The sequence below is a fragment of the Drosophila teissieri genome, chromosome 3L (genome assembly GCF_016746235.2).
Source record: "Drosophila teissieri strain GT53w chromosome 3L, Prin_Dtei_1.1, whole genome shotgun sequence".
Lineage (NCBI taxonomy): Eukaryota > Metazoa > Arthropoda > Insecta > Diptera > Drosophilidae > Drosophila > Drosophila teissieri.
Window position 1 is genome coordinate 22,603,765 of NC_053031.1, and position 19,927 is coordinate 22,623,691.

The 19,927-nt window shown below is 43.1% G+C and overlaps 1 protein-coding gene across 1 annotated transcript; it reads right to left on the reverse strand.

The window, feature by feature from the left end:
* Positions 1-14,560: 14,560 nt before the first annotated feature.
* On the reverse strand, positions 14,561-19,608 carry LOC122615665 (guanine nucleotide exchange factor subunit Rich). Its single transcript, XM_043790711.1, has 3 exons — positions 19,433-19,608; positions 17,300-19,375; positions 14,561-17,127 (listed from the first exon to the last, which is right to left on the reverse strand). Exons 2-3 carry the CDS (start codon positions 19,355-19,357, stop codon positions 14,896-14,898), a joined length of 4,290 nt encoding a protein of 1,429 aa, XP_043646646.1. The 5' UTR covers positions 19,358-19,375; positions 19,433-19,608; the 3' UTR covers positions 14,561-14,895.
* Between the last annotated feature and the right edge of the window lie 319 nt (positions 19,609-19,927).

The following is a 19,927-nucleotide window of genomic DNA, read 5'->3' on the forward strand; positions in this document are numbered from 1 at the left end:
TTTCTTACTCGCTGTCGTTCTACTATAACTCTTCGTTTAGCACGATAGGCTATAACTTTCTAGACCTAAGTTGTAAATATATAGTACTCTAGCGGACGGAGAACGGGAATATATTTGGATGAATGGAAAGGTGGAGCGAAGCATTATACAGGGTGTGTGATTAGGTACGGCTCTCGATCAGCTCTTTCGGCTCTAGCAGTTCTAGGCGTAGTATTAAATGTCCCTCTAGGTTCTACCTTACATTACATACGGATAGACAGTTAGAAGACACTTAGAAGTGTCCTACGGCGCCGCCAAGATCTGCTCGAAGTAGTTAAAATATACCATATACATACGACATAAATATAAAGTACATTTATATATACACATACGATAACTATAACTATAAAGTCTATATATACAATACCATACATCTATAAGTAGTTACGTGGTTCGTAGTTGTAAACGTGAATGTGAGTATTTTATACAAAAAAGAGAGAAACGAAATAAAAAGCAAATAAAGCAAAGCAAGAAGCGATAACAAGAACAACATTTTTATACCAAAAGATGATGATAAGCCTCCTTGGAGCGATCGCGAGAAGTCGCACGCCATATATACAAATCATATATATTTTAGGATAACAGATGTAACTAAGATTAGTGACAAGTTGGCGTAAACAGAAAGCAAATGCAAAGTTGAAACAATCAAAATAACATTTAAACAAGAAGCGACAAAGAGAAAACACTTTTTTGCGCTTAACTATTAAAAGTTTGCCTCACACAGACACACAAGCACACACTGACATTCCAGTTAGCTGAAAAAGTAAAACTTTGCTGCAGCCAGAAACGCGGCCTTTTTATATGGGCCATCCTGTTTTTGAGGTTTTTCCACTTGTTGGTAACTTTTTAATGGACCCTCTTTCCCACCCCAAATACCATCACCTCCAGTTAAACGCCGGCGCCTTCAGCCGTGCCGGCAGCCCCAACTAGGTCTAATTAGGAGCGATGAGCAACCGACATCGTTCGCATAGTTTTGGCATTCGATTCGCCCGCTGTGTCCTTTGTCATAGCAACCTGGCCACTTTTTCCGTTGCCTCTTTTTACCTTTGTTTTGCACATTAATTAAACTTCTTGCCCGGAAAAAACAGAAGAGGGAACTAGGCAAAAACAAGGCGCACAATTACAAAGGCAGCAGAGGGAAACTAAAAGGAAAACATTCCTTCTTTGGCTCGCCAATTGGAAATTAGTTTGGCCAACTGGCAAACAGACACACAACACACTCAGACACACACAAAACAGAGGGAAATGTATTCATATAATTTAATGAAATGCAAACAACAAAAACGGTTTTGGAAAATGTACTTGCGATAGAAATGATAAAAAAGTTGGAAAATAGTTTCAAAAACTACTTATACAAAACGTAATAAATGGGAACTAGACGAAAGCTAAAATGAAATAATCCAAATAAAGCTAAATACCCCGGAACACATATACACCGGAGAAGCACATTGGCAAAGCAAAAGATAACCGGAGACGAAGCCCAGGGGTCGGGAAAGGGTGTTTCGGGAACATAAGCTGATAAGGAGCTGCATCAACCTGACCGAAAATCTACGCAGATTAATCCAATGAATCGGGCTTCTTTGTCGTAATGGTCCTGGGACGATAGGAGCACAGGAGTCCTGAGCAGAATAATCGGAACGCGGAGCAGAGTTTTAGAATCCATGTCTTCTGCCGGCTTTGGCCATGCTCAGGCTCTGATGGCTCAATGCTTTGTCCGGCGCGTCCACTTGGCTCAGTCTTCTTGCCGTCTATAAGCATTAAACTTGTTTTGCTCCGCTTTGACCCACTCTAACTATGGTCCTTTGTTGGCATAGAAAAAGCGGAAGCGAAAGCGGGGCTCTCCATCCAGGAAACTAATAAGTTTTTAAAACTGACCCAATTAGCTCGTTTAACTTGTTTCCCCATTCTGCTGACGCCTCAAAGACACCTTTTGTTCATCTGCTCAAAGGCATCCCGAGAACAAAGAAAAGAACCGCCCGATTCACTAGGATGCAGATTGGAGGCTGTCAAGGTGGCAAAATAACAAACACAGAAACACACCCGCACACCGAGAAAACCATAAAGTATCAAGATTGTGTATATGTTCTTAGGCCCTATATTGATAGTTTTTATTTTGCGGAAGAGGAAAGGCGAAGAAGTGAATGAATGAAAAAATAAGGAGAGACGGGAAACCAAAACCAAACACAACCTACCTAAAGCGATAAACAAAAACCTAACTATTTTTAGTGTGTACCTTGATTTTTTCATAGCAATAGAAGCCCTAAGCCAAGATGGTATGTGCAGCGTGAGATCCCAGGAAAACTATAGATATATATGAGTAATAACGTAAAAGTAAAAGCAATAATGAGCAAACGCATAGCTATCAATAGGAAGATCGAGAGGTAGGCTAAGCAAATACTCTAACTCTAGGCAAACGATAACAGTAAGACATAGTTGACGATCGACGGAAGAAACGAGTAGCATACTTTTTGGGCAGCCTATTGGCAAAAACCGAAACGGAAATGGTCTGAATTGAAAAAGGGAAGGCAAATGGGAACAGGAACAGGGGAAAGATAGAGGGTTGAAGAAGGCAGACATTGATTTGATATGATTAAAGCGTAAAACAAAAACTATTTTAAAGTAGAGCAGTTTGCGAAAATATTTAAATGTGTCGTTAGAAAACCCCCAAAAATTGTAGTTGCATTGTCGTTAGCCATAGTAGAAAAGTTGCATATTGATAATGAGGACACAAGAGCTAAACATGAAATGATCTAAGAAGCATACATACCATACATCTATTAAAGAGAATATACACAGCCGGAATCTTAGAAACATCAGTATTTGTGTATAAGTCCTGCATGAAACGGATTACATACAAACAGGCCCACATAGATACATAAACATATGCATACCAACATTAATATATCGTAACGTACGGATAAATAAAGATAAGCCCAACCACGCAGTAACCCAAACCTGTCGCCAGAAAAAACATATAGATCAATCCCCAGAAGGAAACTTAAAATAAAGTTCGATAAAAGGATAACCACACTTGATCATAAGCGATAGACTTCAGAATCGAGTTCTGCGAGAACGGAGGCAACTGCACTTGATACTTTAGTGAGAGGACAGCGAAGAACCACTAAATCACTAAATTCCCTAACGGGCTTTCCTTAAGCGCTCTGCAGTCGCCGCCAACTGGCCCGCATACTTTAAGTTCGACTAACCTCAAGCTGAGCTCAACATTACCTCAAACTGTCTAAGGTTAGAAGCAAGCGGTTGCCTCTACTCTCACAGCCAAATCAAGACTCACGAACAGCCCTACTCCGACACAGTTAGAAAGCAGACATTTTTGATACCGAACTAAATGATAATGATTGTTGAGAACCGGAAGTAGAGTGAGGAGAACAAAAGGACGGCGGACGAACATCATTTATCTATTGTGAACTACATTGTTTGATTGTGAGCTAAGTTCCGACTACTACAACCACTACTCTCTATGAATGTTTTTAAGTTATTCACTAAAATAATTTTGTAATATACTAAAACCGCAAGCTAAGCAACTTTTACTATAACAAGAAATGATGAAAACCGAAAAAGTAAAAGCAAAACCAACAATAAAATAAAGTATATATTAAATATATATATATATATATATATATATAGAAATAAAATGTGTTTCATTGTCTCAGTTGAACATCTTGGGTTAAATTCAACATAAATGGATTTTACAAATGAGGTTAATTTTGGGCAAGCACCTTTTAATTGAAAATGTGGACTGTACGAGTATTCAAACAAATATTTTAGTAGATAGGTAGATTATACCCCAATAAATTCCTTTGCATTTATTTATGCAAATTTAGTTAAATGCAAAATCATTGCATAACTTCCTGTAAGAGCTGAAAACGTTGCCAAATGAAAATGTTTACAAAGTGCAACAACAAAAACTAGGAGTTCGACGACGTCGCACATGTACGCGTACTTTAATATAAACAAGCCGTACGGAAAAACGGGTAAAAGCGAGGTAAGCCTCGAAGCAAAAATTATTTTTGCATCATTAATTTACATTTATATTCAATTAAAGCGCAAACACATTGCCGGGAGAGCCCAACACTGGGTGTTCTGCAGTTGTCCCAAATGGAAGGCGCGTGCCTTCCTCGCCACTGGGCGTGGCAATGTGCAAACGCCAGGCAGACTCGCAAGGCGAAATCAGCCAGCAAAAATAATATCGGAATAAAGTCGGGTGAAAAATTGTCCCAGTTTAACCAGTGAGGAATACTTTATAAGGTGAGCCACAGGCTTGAAGATAAGTAGTATTGTTTAATATAACAATATAACAAAAAAAAACAGTGTTTATTAGTTTGCAAACAAATACAAATGGTATTATATAATAATTATTCAAAAGTTAAGGGTTTTGGCGAAAATCCTTCAGCTATATAAATAAGGCTTATCAATTTACGAGCTCTCAGTTTGTCGCACTCTATTATTTGGCCAGACTGCCAAAGGTAAACTCGCTTTTCAGCTCATAAACCATTTCTATTAATTAACCATTTAAAACACGCATTTGCACATTTGCCATGGCCACTTAAACTGTGTCAACAAACAAAGTGAAAAACGGGAGTGAACCAGTGCGACGTAGAGTTTGTCAACTTTCTGACCAAACCCTGAGAGTATTTAAACAATTATCGCTAAAGTGCATAAAAAGTGTGTGTATATGCAGCGATATAAACAGCTCAAATTTCGAGTAGTGAGCGATTTTGTTTATTTATTTATCCATTCAGCACGCCTTTCCAGCCGCAACGATTTATCGATTGTGGTTGGTTTTGGCCCTGTGTAAAATCAGTTTAAGTCCTTTTTGCCTGGTTTTGCTTTGGCTGGACAGTAGTAGTTATTAATATTACTCTGCATAGTGATGCGCATTTATAATAATTTGCATATTAAATTATTTTCAATGGCAGGACAATGATTTTCGGATTTCGAAGCGGGGATGCCAATAAACAAAAAAAAATTACCCCCAAAGACGCAAACAAACAACGGTAGAATAGAAATCGTAAAAAATCGAATTAAAAAGCGTTTAATGTGAAAGGGATTTAAGCTCAGGGTGTCGGCTTTGGGCGGGCGTCTCATTATTTGCGATATATAATCTGCAATCGTTCGCCATTTTTTCACCAACTTTTTATGATCATTAAGCAATGCTTTATTTTTTTGTCGAAAACAATATTCGATTGCATAAAATGGTTTTCAATGGAATTATGTGCACAAAACATCGAAATCCCACTGGGCAGAGAGAACCGTAGTTATGTGTCGGCTTGGCAAATTGCCAGCAGTGCGTATACTTAATGAGCTCAGGCCAATCAAATGCGTTGTGAGGAACATTAAATTAGAAGAATTTAAAGGCGATTCAGTTAGAAAACCTTTCCATGAATGCCCTTACAATCCAATTTCTCCCAACCAAATCACCTCCAGCTACCTCGTCGACACCCCGCAAACTATCAAATCTCATTTGCCTAACACTTTTCGATCCCTTGATGAAGTTGGCACGGAACTTTGCAACCACAGGTGCGTGGGTGTACGTTCAAATGGGTGTTGGGATATTCTAACCCAACACAGCAGTGCACTGGAAACTCACTCAAACACTTGGCATAATGCGAGCCTAAAAGCGTGCCACATTTGTAAGCCAACACTTAGCAGGGGGTGAAAAAGGGTGGAAATTATGCAGCAGAAAGAGAAATAAAAAGTGAAATGCTGTCACATTCGATTCGAGTGGCAATATCAACAGGATGGGCCCGGAAACAACACCAAAAAGAATTTCAATAATTGTCCCAGCAATTTCAGCTGACAAGTCTCGCATTTCTATAGCCATTAACCCTTTTTATGGTAGCCACGACACACCCTATTACCTGGACACTTGGGAATTTACCAACCGAAATTTTAACATATTTCCACAGTTTATACGCCAAATAATGCCGAACTGTGCATTTCTAATAGACGAAAGCCAATATCAGCACTCTCATCATCAGCATCTACCCATTCCCGCGCACAAGTAATAAAAATCTAAATTTCAAAGCAGCCTGCCAAACATCATCGAGGAACGACTGGGTGGAGCCAGGTATTCCAAGTGACAGAAATTTTCGACAAAAGCCTTGTGCGAGGGCCTAAGGACGAAGAGGTATTTAGGTGCGGCCGGGACAGGTGCAGCAGGGATACCTCGGTATCAAGCCAGGGCATGCCCAAATCTATGCCTTCCAAGTGCGATGACAAGTCCTGCCCCCCATCCAAGCATGGATGCATTACTGACATTACATGCCAGCCACCTGCATGCGGGGTGCATAGTGTAGGACAGCAGCTGTTCGTAAAGTGCAATAACGCCTGAATTTATGCAAGTCGAGACTAATAAAAATATGCATATTTCTGCAATAAACGATCTTTAGAAAAGCGCACACCCAAAAGCCACTGCATACTTTTCCGCCATCTCAACTGCAACCAGGCGACCAAATGTTTCTTAAGCCCAGGGTTTTGGTTAATTACTCTTGTTAGTGTGTCAATGGTTTTATTTAGATATTTTTAGAAAATAATATATTATTTTTATCAGGTATTTTCAAAAGAGTTTTGTTTAGAACAACTATTCATATACATACGATATGTAATTGATTATAACCTTATATAAATTATTATTAACAATAATTATAGTTAGAATAGTGCAATTTGAGATGGCCAAGGATCAGCTCTCATTAGAAGTGCTCCACTTAGCCGTTCTATTGGTAACTTCATTGTGGCATGCTAGCTACTTTGGTTACTTTGTCTTCATGGCCCGCTGCTATGTGGTTTAAGTGTTATGCGCTCCAGCATCCCCTCCGATCCTGATGCAGTGACTCCCAGCAATACACTGATACCCAAAGAGGCTCGTAAAGGGTGCAATTTTCTGGGGTACAACGACGTGTGCGAAATACAGGCGGGGTGATGAAGCAGGATGGAGCTTATTGCTCGGGCCATAACTGACGCTGTTTTTCGTAAACTTAAGCAGTTTGCAGGTGGTGCAACGAAATTGCAGTTTATCTACCCAGTCATAGTTCCACCCACTCATCCCACTTGCCACCCCCGGCAAGTTAAAGATCTTCGGCATATGTTGCGGGACACGAAGGAGGTGGCTTTCTGGGGGAGACTGGCTGGCCGGACTCGCCAGAATGGCGCAGGAAATTAAGTTTTTGTGATGTTGTATTGCGTAAATGGGTTTTTAGTTCCCACGGAAGTGAGTTGCATAAATTTCGCCCTAGTTCCCCTCGCCTTCTTTGGCCAAACGCGCGTGTAAAAGCCATGAAATCGGATTCGAAAACGAATACGAAACTAGCAAACGGAGATGATTGACGAAAAGCGGGAGGAGTAGGGTGTTCTATGGCTAATGGTGAAAGGAAACTGGAGCAAGCATAAATCTTCATTCGAGATTTTGCAGTCATGCTATTCTCCCCTCCTCCTCCTGCAACTCTCGTTTTTGGGTGTGCAACGAGGCGTAAGCAGCTCCACCCACTTCCCACTACCATTTCCACACCACCCGCCACCCGCCACCCACCGCCGAGGCGTAGAACAAAGGCCATTATGTACAGGTGCTGCTTGCCCGAAAGTGCCAAAACAAAGCTGACGCACTTGCTCACACGCACATCTCCCGCACCTGCCCCCGCCCACGCACTCCCATCCAAACGCAAGGGCCACGGCGCAGACACATTGATTAATGAATTAATGAGGTAAACTTTGCACCTGAATGACAGAAAAAGCAGTGCGGCGGGTCGTTCTCCTCATACTCCTGCCAAGTACTTCTGCTTTTAATGTCCGGATCACGTCACATTACGTTTGGCCTTACGTTACTTAGTGGTGGAGATGCCCCTGATTTCGGTTAGCTTACCTATTGGTTCAAGAGGTCACTTGGTGGCAGCCTCTAGCCGAAAGCCGTGGCTACCAGATACCCCATACTATTATAAGATCTTGTTTTATGACAAATATGTCTAGTTGTGCTCCTATTTGCGGGTTAAAGCTAAAGTATACATAAGGAAGTTATACATTTATGATTAAAGTTTTCATTTAATTTGTTTAGGCACAACCTTTATTATTACGAAATATAACAACTGTTTATTCCTCATTACGTTAGTTTTAGCACAAACTTGCAAGGTGTAATGAAGCAAACTCGCACCCCAGAGCACAATAAACTAAAATGCCAAATGATTTGTAAAAACCCGTTTGTCATCAAGCTGGGGAAAAATCGTGGCATTTCCCTCTGTGATTTACATGAGCTGGCTCATTCCTCACGTGTCCATCTCCATCTCCATCTCTGGTTTAGGTTGCAGATCCTGCCAAGGGGCGTACGGAAGAAAACGAGCCAAGTCAACGTCAATGCTGCTGCTGACACGTGATAAAACGCTGCTCGGGTGCCGGAGCACTCACCTTTCCCACTTCCTCGCAAGGACAGCGGTACGTTGTAGGTGAGCAGGGCACAAGGCATTAACATTTACAAGGCACACGCACACGCACACGCACATATAATCATGCGAGACGGAGGAGGGGCTGTGGTAGAAACAACAACGAAAACTTTGGCAATTCTTTTGTGCGGGGAACAGGGTAAACCACACATGCACCCCCTGCCCTCCATTCTACTATCCATCCATACGCTAGGTGGTAATGTGCAGTCCACCGGGTTGGGTGGGACAGGAATTGGGGCCACCACCTTGAGGAAGCAACGGAAACTCCGTTACGGACACCCATGGATCCCTGCCTGGGGCCGGACGTCGCCATTAACGTTTCTATTGTGAGCTTTTGGCCTTAGCGAAATAAATAAAATTCGACAGTTGCGATGGACAGCTTTAGACACCTCCACACAACGACCCTGCCCCTCGACCCAACGAAGTGATAACTCAAGCACTGCAAGAAAGTTACATACACGTCAAGATTCCCCTGGATTCAAACTGCATTCTTGAAGAAGAAAAATCTCTCCAGCCAATCGTTATTCTACTTTGGATAGGTAAAAGATAGTTGTTTTTACTACTTTACTTAAGGGCGCAAATCGGATTAAAAATTAACTGGAATGTTCTAGTATGCGCTTTACTAACTTGATTGATATATATAATATATGATTGATTTACTTCTCTACTTCTACTAACTTCTCCTGTCGGCGGTAACATCAATAAAATCGTTTAACTCCGTTTAAATTATAAAAATAAATAATAAAAATTATGTGTTTAATCTTTTTGCTTGCAATTTATTTTATACTCGTATATATTAAAGCCTGTTTAAATATTTCTCACTGTGGTCCAGAAAGTTTGAGGTTTTCAAATTCCGCAGACTATCAGATGCCCAGGATGATTTCTTTGAAAACAAAAAAGAAAGCTGTCTTCGGCAAGCCGAAGCTTATATACCCTTGCAAGAATTATGCATTTTAAAAATACCTATCTATTCCGAGTAATAAATGATGAAAAGCAGCGAAAATATTATTTTATATAGTATAAATAACAATCAGGTGACTATATATGTACATGATTTTAATCAAATTAAAACCCAAATTATTCTTGTCACAAAACAGGCTTACGAGTATACCGAAAATTTAATGATTAGAAACATCGAAACTAATATTTCTTTCCTATTATATTTGTATTACTATTGAAAGACTTTGGGAAAGATTCACGCAATTAGCTATAACACTGACATATGGATGGACATACGGACAGACGGAGAGACGGTGCAAACTTTTGACTAAAATCAATATATCCACTGCTAAGGGTATAGAACAGGCGGGAGAAGACTGAACAAGACCGGGAGCCAGCACCTTCCAGTTGGTGCTACTGCTCAGCATATTTATCTATTCATGCTCACAAAAAGCCATTCGAACGCCGGCTCCGGGAACGGAGCAGCCTCCGGGGGTCAAAGGATGGACGAGCCGAGGCCAGGACGAACTTCAATGCAGCTAACGATGTAGGGACAACAACAGAAACAAAACTGCAGATGGAGTTGTATTGGGGTTGGAGATGGAACTCCGATGCCCGCAATGGACTGCAGAGTAAGTTGATTCCGTGATTTTGGGGCGAAAAGTTAGCCGGGGCTCTGGTCCTGGCACTTTTATTATGCTTTTTGGTCGGCTCTCCGCCTCGTGTTGGTTCAAAGTTGAAGCTGCGCAGGAGTTGACAGCTGGGGAGCGAAGGAGAAGTGCAGACTTTTTAGTATTTTACACAAAAGCGCCGGCATGGGCACGAGGATCGGGGGCAGACTGGGATCGGGTTCCTGGGCGAATGGTTAGACGCTTGACTGGCTACAAACAAACAGACAGACAGACGGTCGGATGGAGGAATCGAGTCCGGGAAGAGCTTACAACATGCATTAGATTGGCAGTTGGGGATTTACTTGTAAAATGCAAATGCAATGGATGTACAATTTAGAAATTTTTACACCAAAAACTAGTGGACTCGATGGAATCGTCATTGCAGCTGGCGGAGAAACCGGCACTTGCACTGCCATGTTCCTTCCCTGAACTGCTCAGCAGAAGGAAGTCCAAATGGAGCGGATGAGGATGGGTCATGTATCCTGGGCGTCAGTCTGTTTTAAAGTTCATTTGAAATGCAAGCCGTTGTTTTGTCTGAATGACTCCTAATCTATGCTAATGAAACTGTTTTCAGTTTTCTGTTTTTAAAACGAATTTCACCCCAGCCAACCTGCAAAAACTTTCCGCATAACAACAGAAATTACCAGAGGAGTAGCTACAAACAACAGCGCGCAGGGTGCCAAGATACATAAATAAACAAAATGTGTGTTAGCTAAAATTGAAATGCAAGTGAAATGTACTTGAATATAGCGCCGTTTCGTCCCATGCATATTCAGATGGCTTTCTGAATAAAATTGGGAAATGCTGGATGTTGATTGCTCTACAATGGAAACGATCAATATGCCATATACATAGTTCGATTCTCTCATTATGAAACTTTACATTTCTACCGCAAAATGCTAAAATTGTGCGGTATAACCATTTCATTGCATGTGCAGGATAATATGCCTGTAAGTTGTACATAAGTGCAATCAATTAGAAATGCCTCGTTTTAAATTATTGAGTTGAATAATTTGACTTAGAATATTATGAAATTCGGTTTTAGTGTGGGATGCAAGTATTTAAAGCCCTTTCCTTATAGGTGGGGATTCCAAACATAACTAGTATATAATTAAGACCTTCTTTTAATACTGCCCTCCGTAAACGGAATTCTCCAATAAATTCCATTACCAGCCGATCATCGGAAATCCACTGATTCGCTTACCAAAATGTCAGAACACATTTCCACGTGGAAGGACTTAGAGCAGACTTTTATTGCAACCGCAACAAGCTTACATGCCATTCATCCCACAAGGCTATACTTTCCACAGTTGCAATAAACTCCGGCTGCCGTTGCAAGTTGGAGTTGCAGCTACGCACTGAATTGCACATGCATATGAGCATAACGGCACACACACGTCCATGCATTTGTGAGTGTGTTTATTGAGGAATTCATCAAAATCGCCAAGGCAACTACAATCTCCATCGGATATTTGGCAAAAGTTGTTACCACAATAAACGAGGAAGCATTGCTACCGGCACTGTGAGAAAATCAGCTTCTGAGTGGTTTTTCATACATACATATGTATGTATATAGAATAATTTATGTCACTAGTTACGCCATAAAGCTTGGCGCAAAAGTAAGGTGTATAAAGAAGCAGAAAAGAATCGATAAGCTAAATCTGTTTTAGTGTTTGTACTAAGTATAAGTAAGTAAACTTAAATATAAACTTAACAGAATTTGCACATTATTTTTGAAATTTTATTCAAGCTAATCTGTTTAATCTTTTAGATTAGTTAACCATTAGTTGATTTGCGGAAAGTCTCGAATTCTAAACAATCGAGGGTATCCTTAACCCTTGACTGACCGGGCAGCCTCTTATCGCCCTTGCCACGCCCCCGAAAGCTCCTGCACGACGAGCATCGCATGTGGCGTTGTTGATTACATTCTAGTGGCTGTCGTTGTTGTTGCTGCTGGGTGCTGCGATGTCTGCGGTATTACTACAGTTCTTATTGTCCACGGTTGCTGCCAGCCACGTTTTCCAAAGAAGTCTGCGCACTTGACGGTGACGGTGACGACTTCCGCTGCAACTTGCAATGTGTCTGGTGTTGATGCTTTTATTTATGTGCTGCCGCTGCGCCCACCGCCACCACATCTGAACGTAGGCCGACGAGGCGTCGGTGGAGCGTCAATAGTTGTATTTCAGCCCTCCAGGATGCGGAAGGATGCGCTGAACACGGATTCCTGCTTCCCAACTTAAATATTGCGCCCCAGGTGCCTCGACTTTTGAGAGACAACTTCTGCGACTTTGCCTGCCGCATCGTAACATTACAGTGATTACGCCCAGTAAGACTTACGGTTTTATTGTAACCTGCCGCGTCCACCATCCTCGGACCGATTCCACACTCCACAAAAATATGGTTTTTTTTTATTTAACAATAAAAAATACAATTCTTTCATTTAAATAATAATTTTTTCTAATATAATTTGTAGATTGCCAAGTAAAAAGAACGACGAAAATGAACAATCTCTTCTTTATTCTGTAACGACCGCCACTCTCCCCGTGAAGCCATAGAAATTTTACAAATTTCAAAATGAGCTAATTAAGCATTTAGGTTTTAAATGTTGTAATGAGAAAGTTTACGATTCTTTGCTAGTTTAGAAGTCTGGGGAAAAGTGCAATTATTATATGTATATCAAGAGTATGTTTCGGAAACACAGCAAATCCTTTGACTGATTTCGAATGATTTTAGAGGATCGACAGTTTCTACCTCCCTGTTCAGAATTACAAATAGAAAGACCGTTTTCCTGGGTGTATGAAGTTATAGTGGGCATGTGAGTTTCGATTGCTGTGAATTGCCAATCTGGAAACTTCTGGGAAAACTTCGAAAGCGCAATACAACACGGACACAAACTCGACTGCGACAGCTCTCCGGTGTTCGCTCTATCCTAACTACCACCTGCATTACCAAATCAAGCAGAGCACGTAATGAATCAGTCACAGCGATTAACTTTTACAGCAGCAGCGGGCCAAGAAATTACAACCGACGTTGTCGCAGAGTCAACCTGCCAGGTCACAATAGTCGCCGAGGGTGAATGGCATGGCTATTGATCCCCAGAAAATTGAGGAAACTTGAAAGTACGAACCATTTCCGGTGTCCGGCATCAGCTGACAGATGCCTGTTGGAAGAAGTAATGTTGGCCTATCATAAAGCCATGCGAAATAATTTGGCAATTGAATTTTACTTCTTGTTCACTTTTTACTAAAGCAATATCTTTCTATCTTTTATTTATTTCACGATTGCACTATGTGGAAATTTGACCACTTTTTCTGGCCTAAATTAATAATTCGAGAATGGGGAAAGATATTTAGTTTGTGTTTTTTGCATGGAGTTACACTAGTCCATATCTTTAATGGTACCAAAAATTGTGGGCGTGGCACCGCCCCTTCTATGTTTTGTAAATTATAACTCCAGAACGAAGAAAGATTTTCAGTTTTTTTTGTTTGCATTAATTTGCGCTAGACCATATCTATACGTACCCCAAAAACTGTGGGCGTGGCACCGTCCCTTATATTTATATTATTTATTTTCGTAAAGCCTTTCTATAATTTTGTATGCTTTTTCTTATCTCAGCAAAAACAACTGATTTCGTGATAGTGTTTGCATTCTAAATTATTTTACAGAAGTTTACAAAAATAATAATAATAAAAATAACAAAACAATTCACCAACCGCCTTGTTTAACTCCCGTTTAGCATGAGATTACTCTGAATTTGAAAAAGTAGGGTTAAGTTTAAAATCTATAATTTCTCCAAGAATCGGTAAAAGTGGCTTTTTAAATTACAATAATCTGAACAAGAATTAAATAAGCTACAACATGAGGTACATTTCATTAATGCAATCTGCTGCAATCACTTTAAATCTCTATTCAAAGTTAGGTCATTATCAAAAAAAATGCTTTTGTATGGCAACTTACATTTTTATTAAATTACGGGTACAGCACTAGTTTTTTTTTCTATTGAAGGTTGCAAAATCTTAATAAAAAGCCCACTGATTAAAATACTTTTTACAGAATGGAAATTAACGATTTGGTTCCAAAGATATTAGAACTTTTGTAAGGGAAGAAAAACTTAACGTAGCAGATTGTTGATTTTTGTACGCGCAACAGCTGTTTTTAACAGCTGATTTCTTTGTTGTGGCGCCATCTATTAAAATTTCCAGTATGCAGCACTAAAGATTGGTCGATTATGAATGCGTACACTAAATATTATTTTAATATTCCGACTTTCAGAAAATGGGTTTTGGCCAGAAAAAGGGGTCAAATTTCCCATAGTGGATTGGTAGGTTCTTTAATCAAATCCTTATTCAACAGTGAAATTAATTTAATGGAGTTGACACCTGAACGAGCTCTTAAAGAACAAAGGGATGGTTTTTGTTAAATGGTTTCATTTATTAGTAAAAATATAATTGTATTTGATTTGTATATTTAAGTATATTGTTTGTATAATTTTAATTAACAAATATTGCAGCAAATTTCATCTACTAAATTATGGATTACGTTGCGTATGCTTCATACGGTTTTTTTGTTTTGTTTAGCCGGCGACGCTTCGTTGTTTGCGTGAGAGTTTCCATCCGGTCTTTTCCCTAACCCTGTGTGAGTGTGTACGCTGGCTTACAATTTACGGAAAATTTTAACAACGAGTTACAGCAACAAAACGCTTAACCCATGGATCTACAAAAAAGTACGTATCTACGTCCTTACGCTGAGTATGTGTAGTACGGATTACGCCTCTCGGATTACGGCTAACGGCTACCGCATTACATGAGGCGACAGCCCTCCCGCTCGCGGCTGTTCTGCGGCAGCAGTTGGGGCTGGGTGGGCGTTGAATGGGCAGAGGAACCGCTAGCCACCGCTGCGTTCCCGTTAGACTCTAGACTTGCGTGCCGCGTGAGCCGATGGTGATTCGTGTTAAGGTCCGCCATGGTCCATTGGTTTCCGTTTGCTTGCTGCGAATTTGGCACAAACTCGCCCTCTTCGTTCTGCTGTCCCTGGAGTCCAGTGGAGACGTCCACGCCCTGCTCGGTGGCCGGGCCGGCATCTTGGAGTTGCGAGCAGGTGGCATCCCCCAAAGACTGTATGTACTGCTCTAGCAGGTAAACATGCGGCTGCAAGGTGAGAACAAACCCCCGGTACAAAGATCCGCTGTGTTCAAAGGTGCTCTGACTTAATTGCTTGAGCGCAGATTCCGTGCGTCGACAGGTGTGAACCGATTCGCTCCGGATAATTCCGTTTACAATCCGAGAGATTGAAGCCGCATCCTGGAGCAAAATTGAAAGAACCAACGCATAGTCCGTGCAGTTCGCCTCGATGAACAGCTGCAACAAGTAACGCAGCTTAATGGACAGCTTTTGAGGTAGCATATCCACGGCTAGGTCGTCCTCCGATGCTGGAAGCGAGTACAGACGGCGGTAGCGAAAGTTGTCGAACGACAGTTGTGATCCAGACCGCGTCTTAAGTATTGGTAGGGAGATGGGCTGCTGCAGTTCTTCCTCCTCTTCCCGTATGCTTGGCTGCAACTGGGGCGACTGTGTTGCTGCTCCATTGGGCGTGGCCAAGCTGAAATATCCAGATTCCGACGTCTGCGAAGATCCACCTCCTGTTGGTCGAAGACTGCCGCGTAACTGAGCAAAGTCGTCCTTTGCCGGAGTCGGAAATGGAGTGGGGAGCTCTAGTTCCTCGTGTAGAACCTGCAGAGCGCCGGCGAAATCATCCAACTTGGCTGCCCGCTCCGATTCCTGCGAAAGCCAGCTGACAAGGTGAAAGTCCAGATAAGCGCACATGTAGCCCAAATCCATTAGCTTGTGGTTCTGAAGTAGTTGTCGAGCATGGCGCTGCAGTATCAGATCGATGCAAAACGTCTCTCGCTGCTTAGTGGACCGCCGACGCACCACCGAGGGTGCACCTGAACTGCTGCTTTCGGTCACAGGTGCAACTCCTGAAGCTGCAGATGCCTGCTTATCTTTGGGCAGATTGCTAGTCACCGTGGTGGAGAAGCTTCTCTCTCTGGCAATTGGGCCCAGAACCATGTTAAAGGCATCCGCGTTTTGATTCACTTGCTGCTGTGTATTCACCTGGGGAGGCGGAGCAATTTTCACATTCACCACCATCGACGACCGCGGTGAGTCGATCTCATTTGGATCAATAGCTTTTAAGAACCGGATCAAATCCTTAGCCAGCTCCCACTTTCGCTGCTGCAAAGCTATGTCCAGCAGCATGGTGGCATATTGCTTGCTAACAACAGAGGGTTCCAGATTCTGAAGGATTATCAAGTAGCTCGCAGCCGTGTCTAGCTGTTCCGACTGCAAACACATCTGGAATAAGTCCTTCGGCTTACCAGCCATCGAAAATAGATACGGCCACAGGGCGATCTCCGTTTTGCGGGCACATTGAACAATTGTTTCCAAGTAGACAGGGAACTCCCTTATAAAGTCAAGAATACTGGGCAGCTGTGCATCCGGAATGGGCTGTTTGCTGGTAGCCTCTTCCTCAAGAACCTCGTGTAGGAGCAGTTCCAGAGCGTGCGGGAAATATGGCAGCGAGCAACACGACTGTGCCATTTCCCAAGCAGAGTAACCCAGGTTGCGCTTTATCAACTGGCGAAGTACCTTGTGCAGATAAATCTGCGACTTGCGTTCCATCACGGCGAACGGTAGAGAGAAGTGGGAGCCTTGCTCATTGGCGTAAAGTGTGCTTTCGTTCTCAACCCCCAGTACGATCACATTGTCAAAGAGCACGACCAGCGGATAAAGCTTCAGCGGAAAGCTCAGCATGATTCTCTTTGACATAAAACTGTGCAGACGCTGGGCGCCGCCATGCTCTCCTTCGCGACGCTCCCTTCCCGGCGGCAAAATTGGAAGCCATACACGCATTCCGTGGGCCCCCGAGTAAAGCCAAAGGCAGTCACGCATCGCACAGCGTTCCAGGGAGTGTGACAGCCAGAAGACCTCAACGCAGCTAGCCAGGCACGTAGCCAGCAAGGTGTTTGGTACCTATTTGGTAAAAATGGATTTTGGCATTAGATCTTATATAATAAATGGTAGTAATTGCCCGCGAAGTTTAAAAGGTAACCATAAATCCTATCTCTTTTTGAAGCCAACGTTACACGGATTAAATGTATAAATGATTTGTATCTCTAATATGTCTAGTATCAGTCAAACATACCTGTTCGCCGGCGTCGCGCTGTATCATCAATATGCGGCCGCACACATTCACGATGATAGTCTCTGCCTGATCTCCACCCAGCTGTCCCTGGGGCTTTAGCTCATTCTTAAGGTTAGTCACAGTCAGACTAACAATGCATGCAGGGTGGATGCAAATGCTCTTCACGTCCAATTCATAGGCGCACTCAATATCCAGGGCGTAGGCGGATTTTTTCGACATATTAAACAGGCTCACTATTCCATCGGCAGTGAGTACGATCAACTGGTGTCGAAATGAGTTCAGACTAATAACTGGTGCTCGCACCTGCAGCTTGTGTCCATATTGGTTGTCTAGTTTGCAATCTGCCGGATAGCAACGCAACTCATCTGTGCGGTCCAGAAGCGAGTAGCAGCCCATGACTATAAAGCCATGCCACCAGAGTAGTCCGCCGGAAACAACGAAGTCCTTCTCCTGCGACTCATTGCCAAAAAGCTTCCATCGCCGGGTCACTAGGGAATAGTGCGCCAGTCCAGTGCGACCAGCCACCGCCAAGTGAAGTCCGTCGGGATCGATAGCAGCATATCGGATTGGCCAGTTTGTGGCCGCGTAGTTCAGCGGCAGCTGCAATACTGTCCAATACTTACTCTCCGTAAGAATGCTGCCTGTGTGTGGACTTTGTTTTAACTCCAGGCAGTCACCATCGCCGGAAATGCCCTCATCAGAGCCCACGCCGCTCGATGGAAACGTTCCATGGCTACCGGCATAAGTTAGCTCCAGATTGTTGCCCTGATTGAGATACAGGCAGTCGTCACCTTGCAATAGGATGTGCGGGCTCGTCGTCATGCAGGGATTCATACTCAAAACGCTCTTCACAAACTGCAGCTGAAGCACATTGCTTTTGTATTTTTCCGGCTCCTGTTTTAGCATGAAAAGCTGATAGCCCTCGGTTGACCATTCGAGTCGACGGAGCTTGAGTGGATTTTGGCGAACTAAATCTACGTTAAGGCCGAAATCCCAGCTCAGAGTAGACATTAGCAATGCCCCGAATGTGCTCCAAAGAGACAGGCCGCCATTTTTCCAACTCACTGCGAGGACGCAGCCGTCAGGGCTCCACTTTAGCTCATTTACCGATCCAAGACTGTCTGGGAGTACATTTTCTGTGAGCATAAGGCGATGAGAAAACTCCAATCCCCCGGTGGCATCATCAATTGCGTACACATTCACCGCCGAGCTCTCTTGACCATAAGCCAACAGTCGGAATTTGTGATTGACACTGCAGACACTTGCATCCTCCACATCCGGGACCCAGAAGCCGTGCATGTGATCGGTCTCAAATCTCAGATGGTTGGCAATCAGGAAGGCGGCACGTTGGTCGCTGAAGACGGCTGCACAGCCACCGATGAACGGCGAATATTCTAGCGAGGCCACGTACGAGTCCATGCTCAAGGGCGGCACATTCCGGGCGGACGACTGCTGGGGCTGCTGCTGCACGTAGAAGGGAATGTCGCGCAGCTTGATTGCAGATAGGGCTGGCAGCTCTAGATCGTTCTCAGCGTGTTCCAGTTCCGTCCACTGCAGGCGCAGTAGCTCGCACGACTGGGTGGCCAAGAGCAATTCGCTGAGGCTAATGCAGCACACAGTGGTGATGACGGAGCCCAAAGTAACGCTGCACAGTTCGCGCAGGCTTAGCCGGGGTATGTTCTCTTTAATAAAAAGCTCGGCGGAATCCCGTTTGAGGCTCGCGGCGGGCGGATCGACCTGCTGCAGGATTCCACTGCCGTTGGCATCGAAGTCCAGTTGGTACAACAGCAAGGCTCCGGATGCGGTAAGCAGGGCAAGCTGCCGAGAGTCCGGCTTCCATACAATCAGCTGGTTGGCCCCGTACTGACGAAGGGACTCCTCCGTCCGCCGGAAGTAGGCGATCGGAATGAGTGGATTTGCGTACCAAATGCCCAGAAAGTCATCGCCCACGGCGGCCACGAGTATTTTGACCGCGTCGCAGCCGATGTGCCGGATGCTGGCGCTCTCGCCAGGCATCGCCAGGTCCACCCGCTTGGGCCAGCCCACTGGATAGTACATCCTCCGAGTGAAAAGTTACTGCGCAAACGGAAGAGTGCATTAGCAAGAGCAGGAGTGCGGAAAAACGGATTCAACCTGCGGACGGGTGCGGGTGCATTTAGCTTTTGTGGGTTACGCCCAGTTTTACATGATCTCCCTCGCCCAATTATCACTTTTACAAAACATTCCACAGGACAACAACAAATCTGCGCGATTTTACGCGTATACAATGTAAGTGTTGGACAGGATCCAAAAATCACAGCTGTTTGCAAATCGGCGTTTTGCACCACTGATTTTGAGAAAGCAACAGTGATGTCGCCGTAGCTTTATTCGTCCGTCAGCCGTTTCATAAAAGCACCCAAGTATATTTGTATATTCAAGTTCTTGTTAATTTTCTATTCGGCTAGCCGAGAAAATTTGGGGTTCACCAAACAAGTAGTATAAGCACACATACGAGAAAGGTAAGGTAATGTAAAGGCGATATAAAAAGTTTGCAATTCATGAACCAATGATCTATGTACACTTCAAGTAAAGTTACAATAAACTTTCTTAGCTTGTAAAAAAGGTATTATCGCAGACTATTAGTAAACA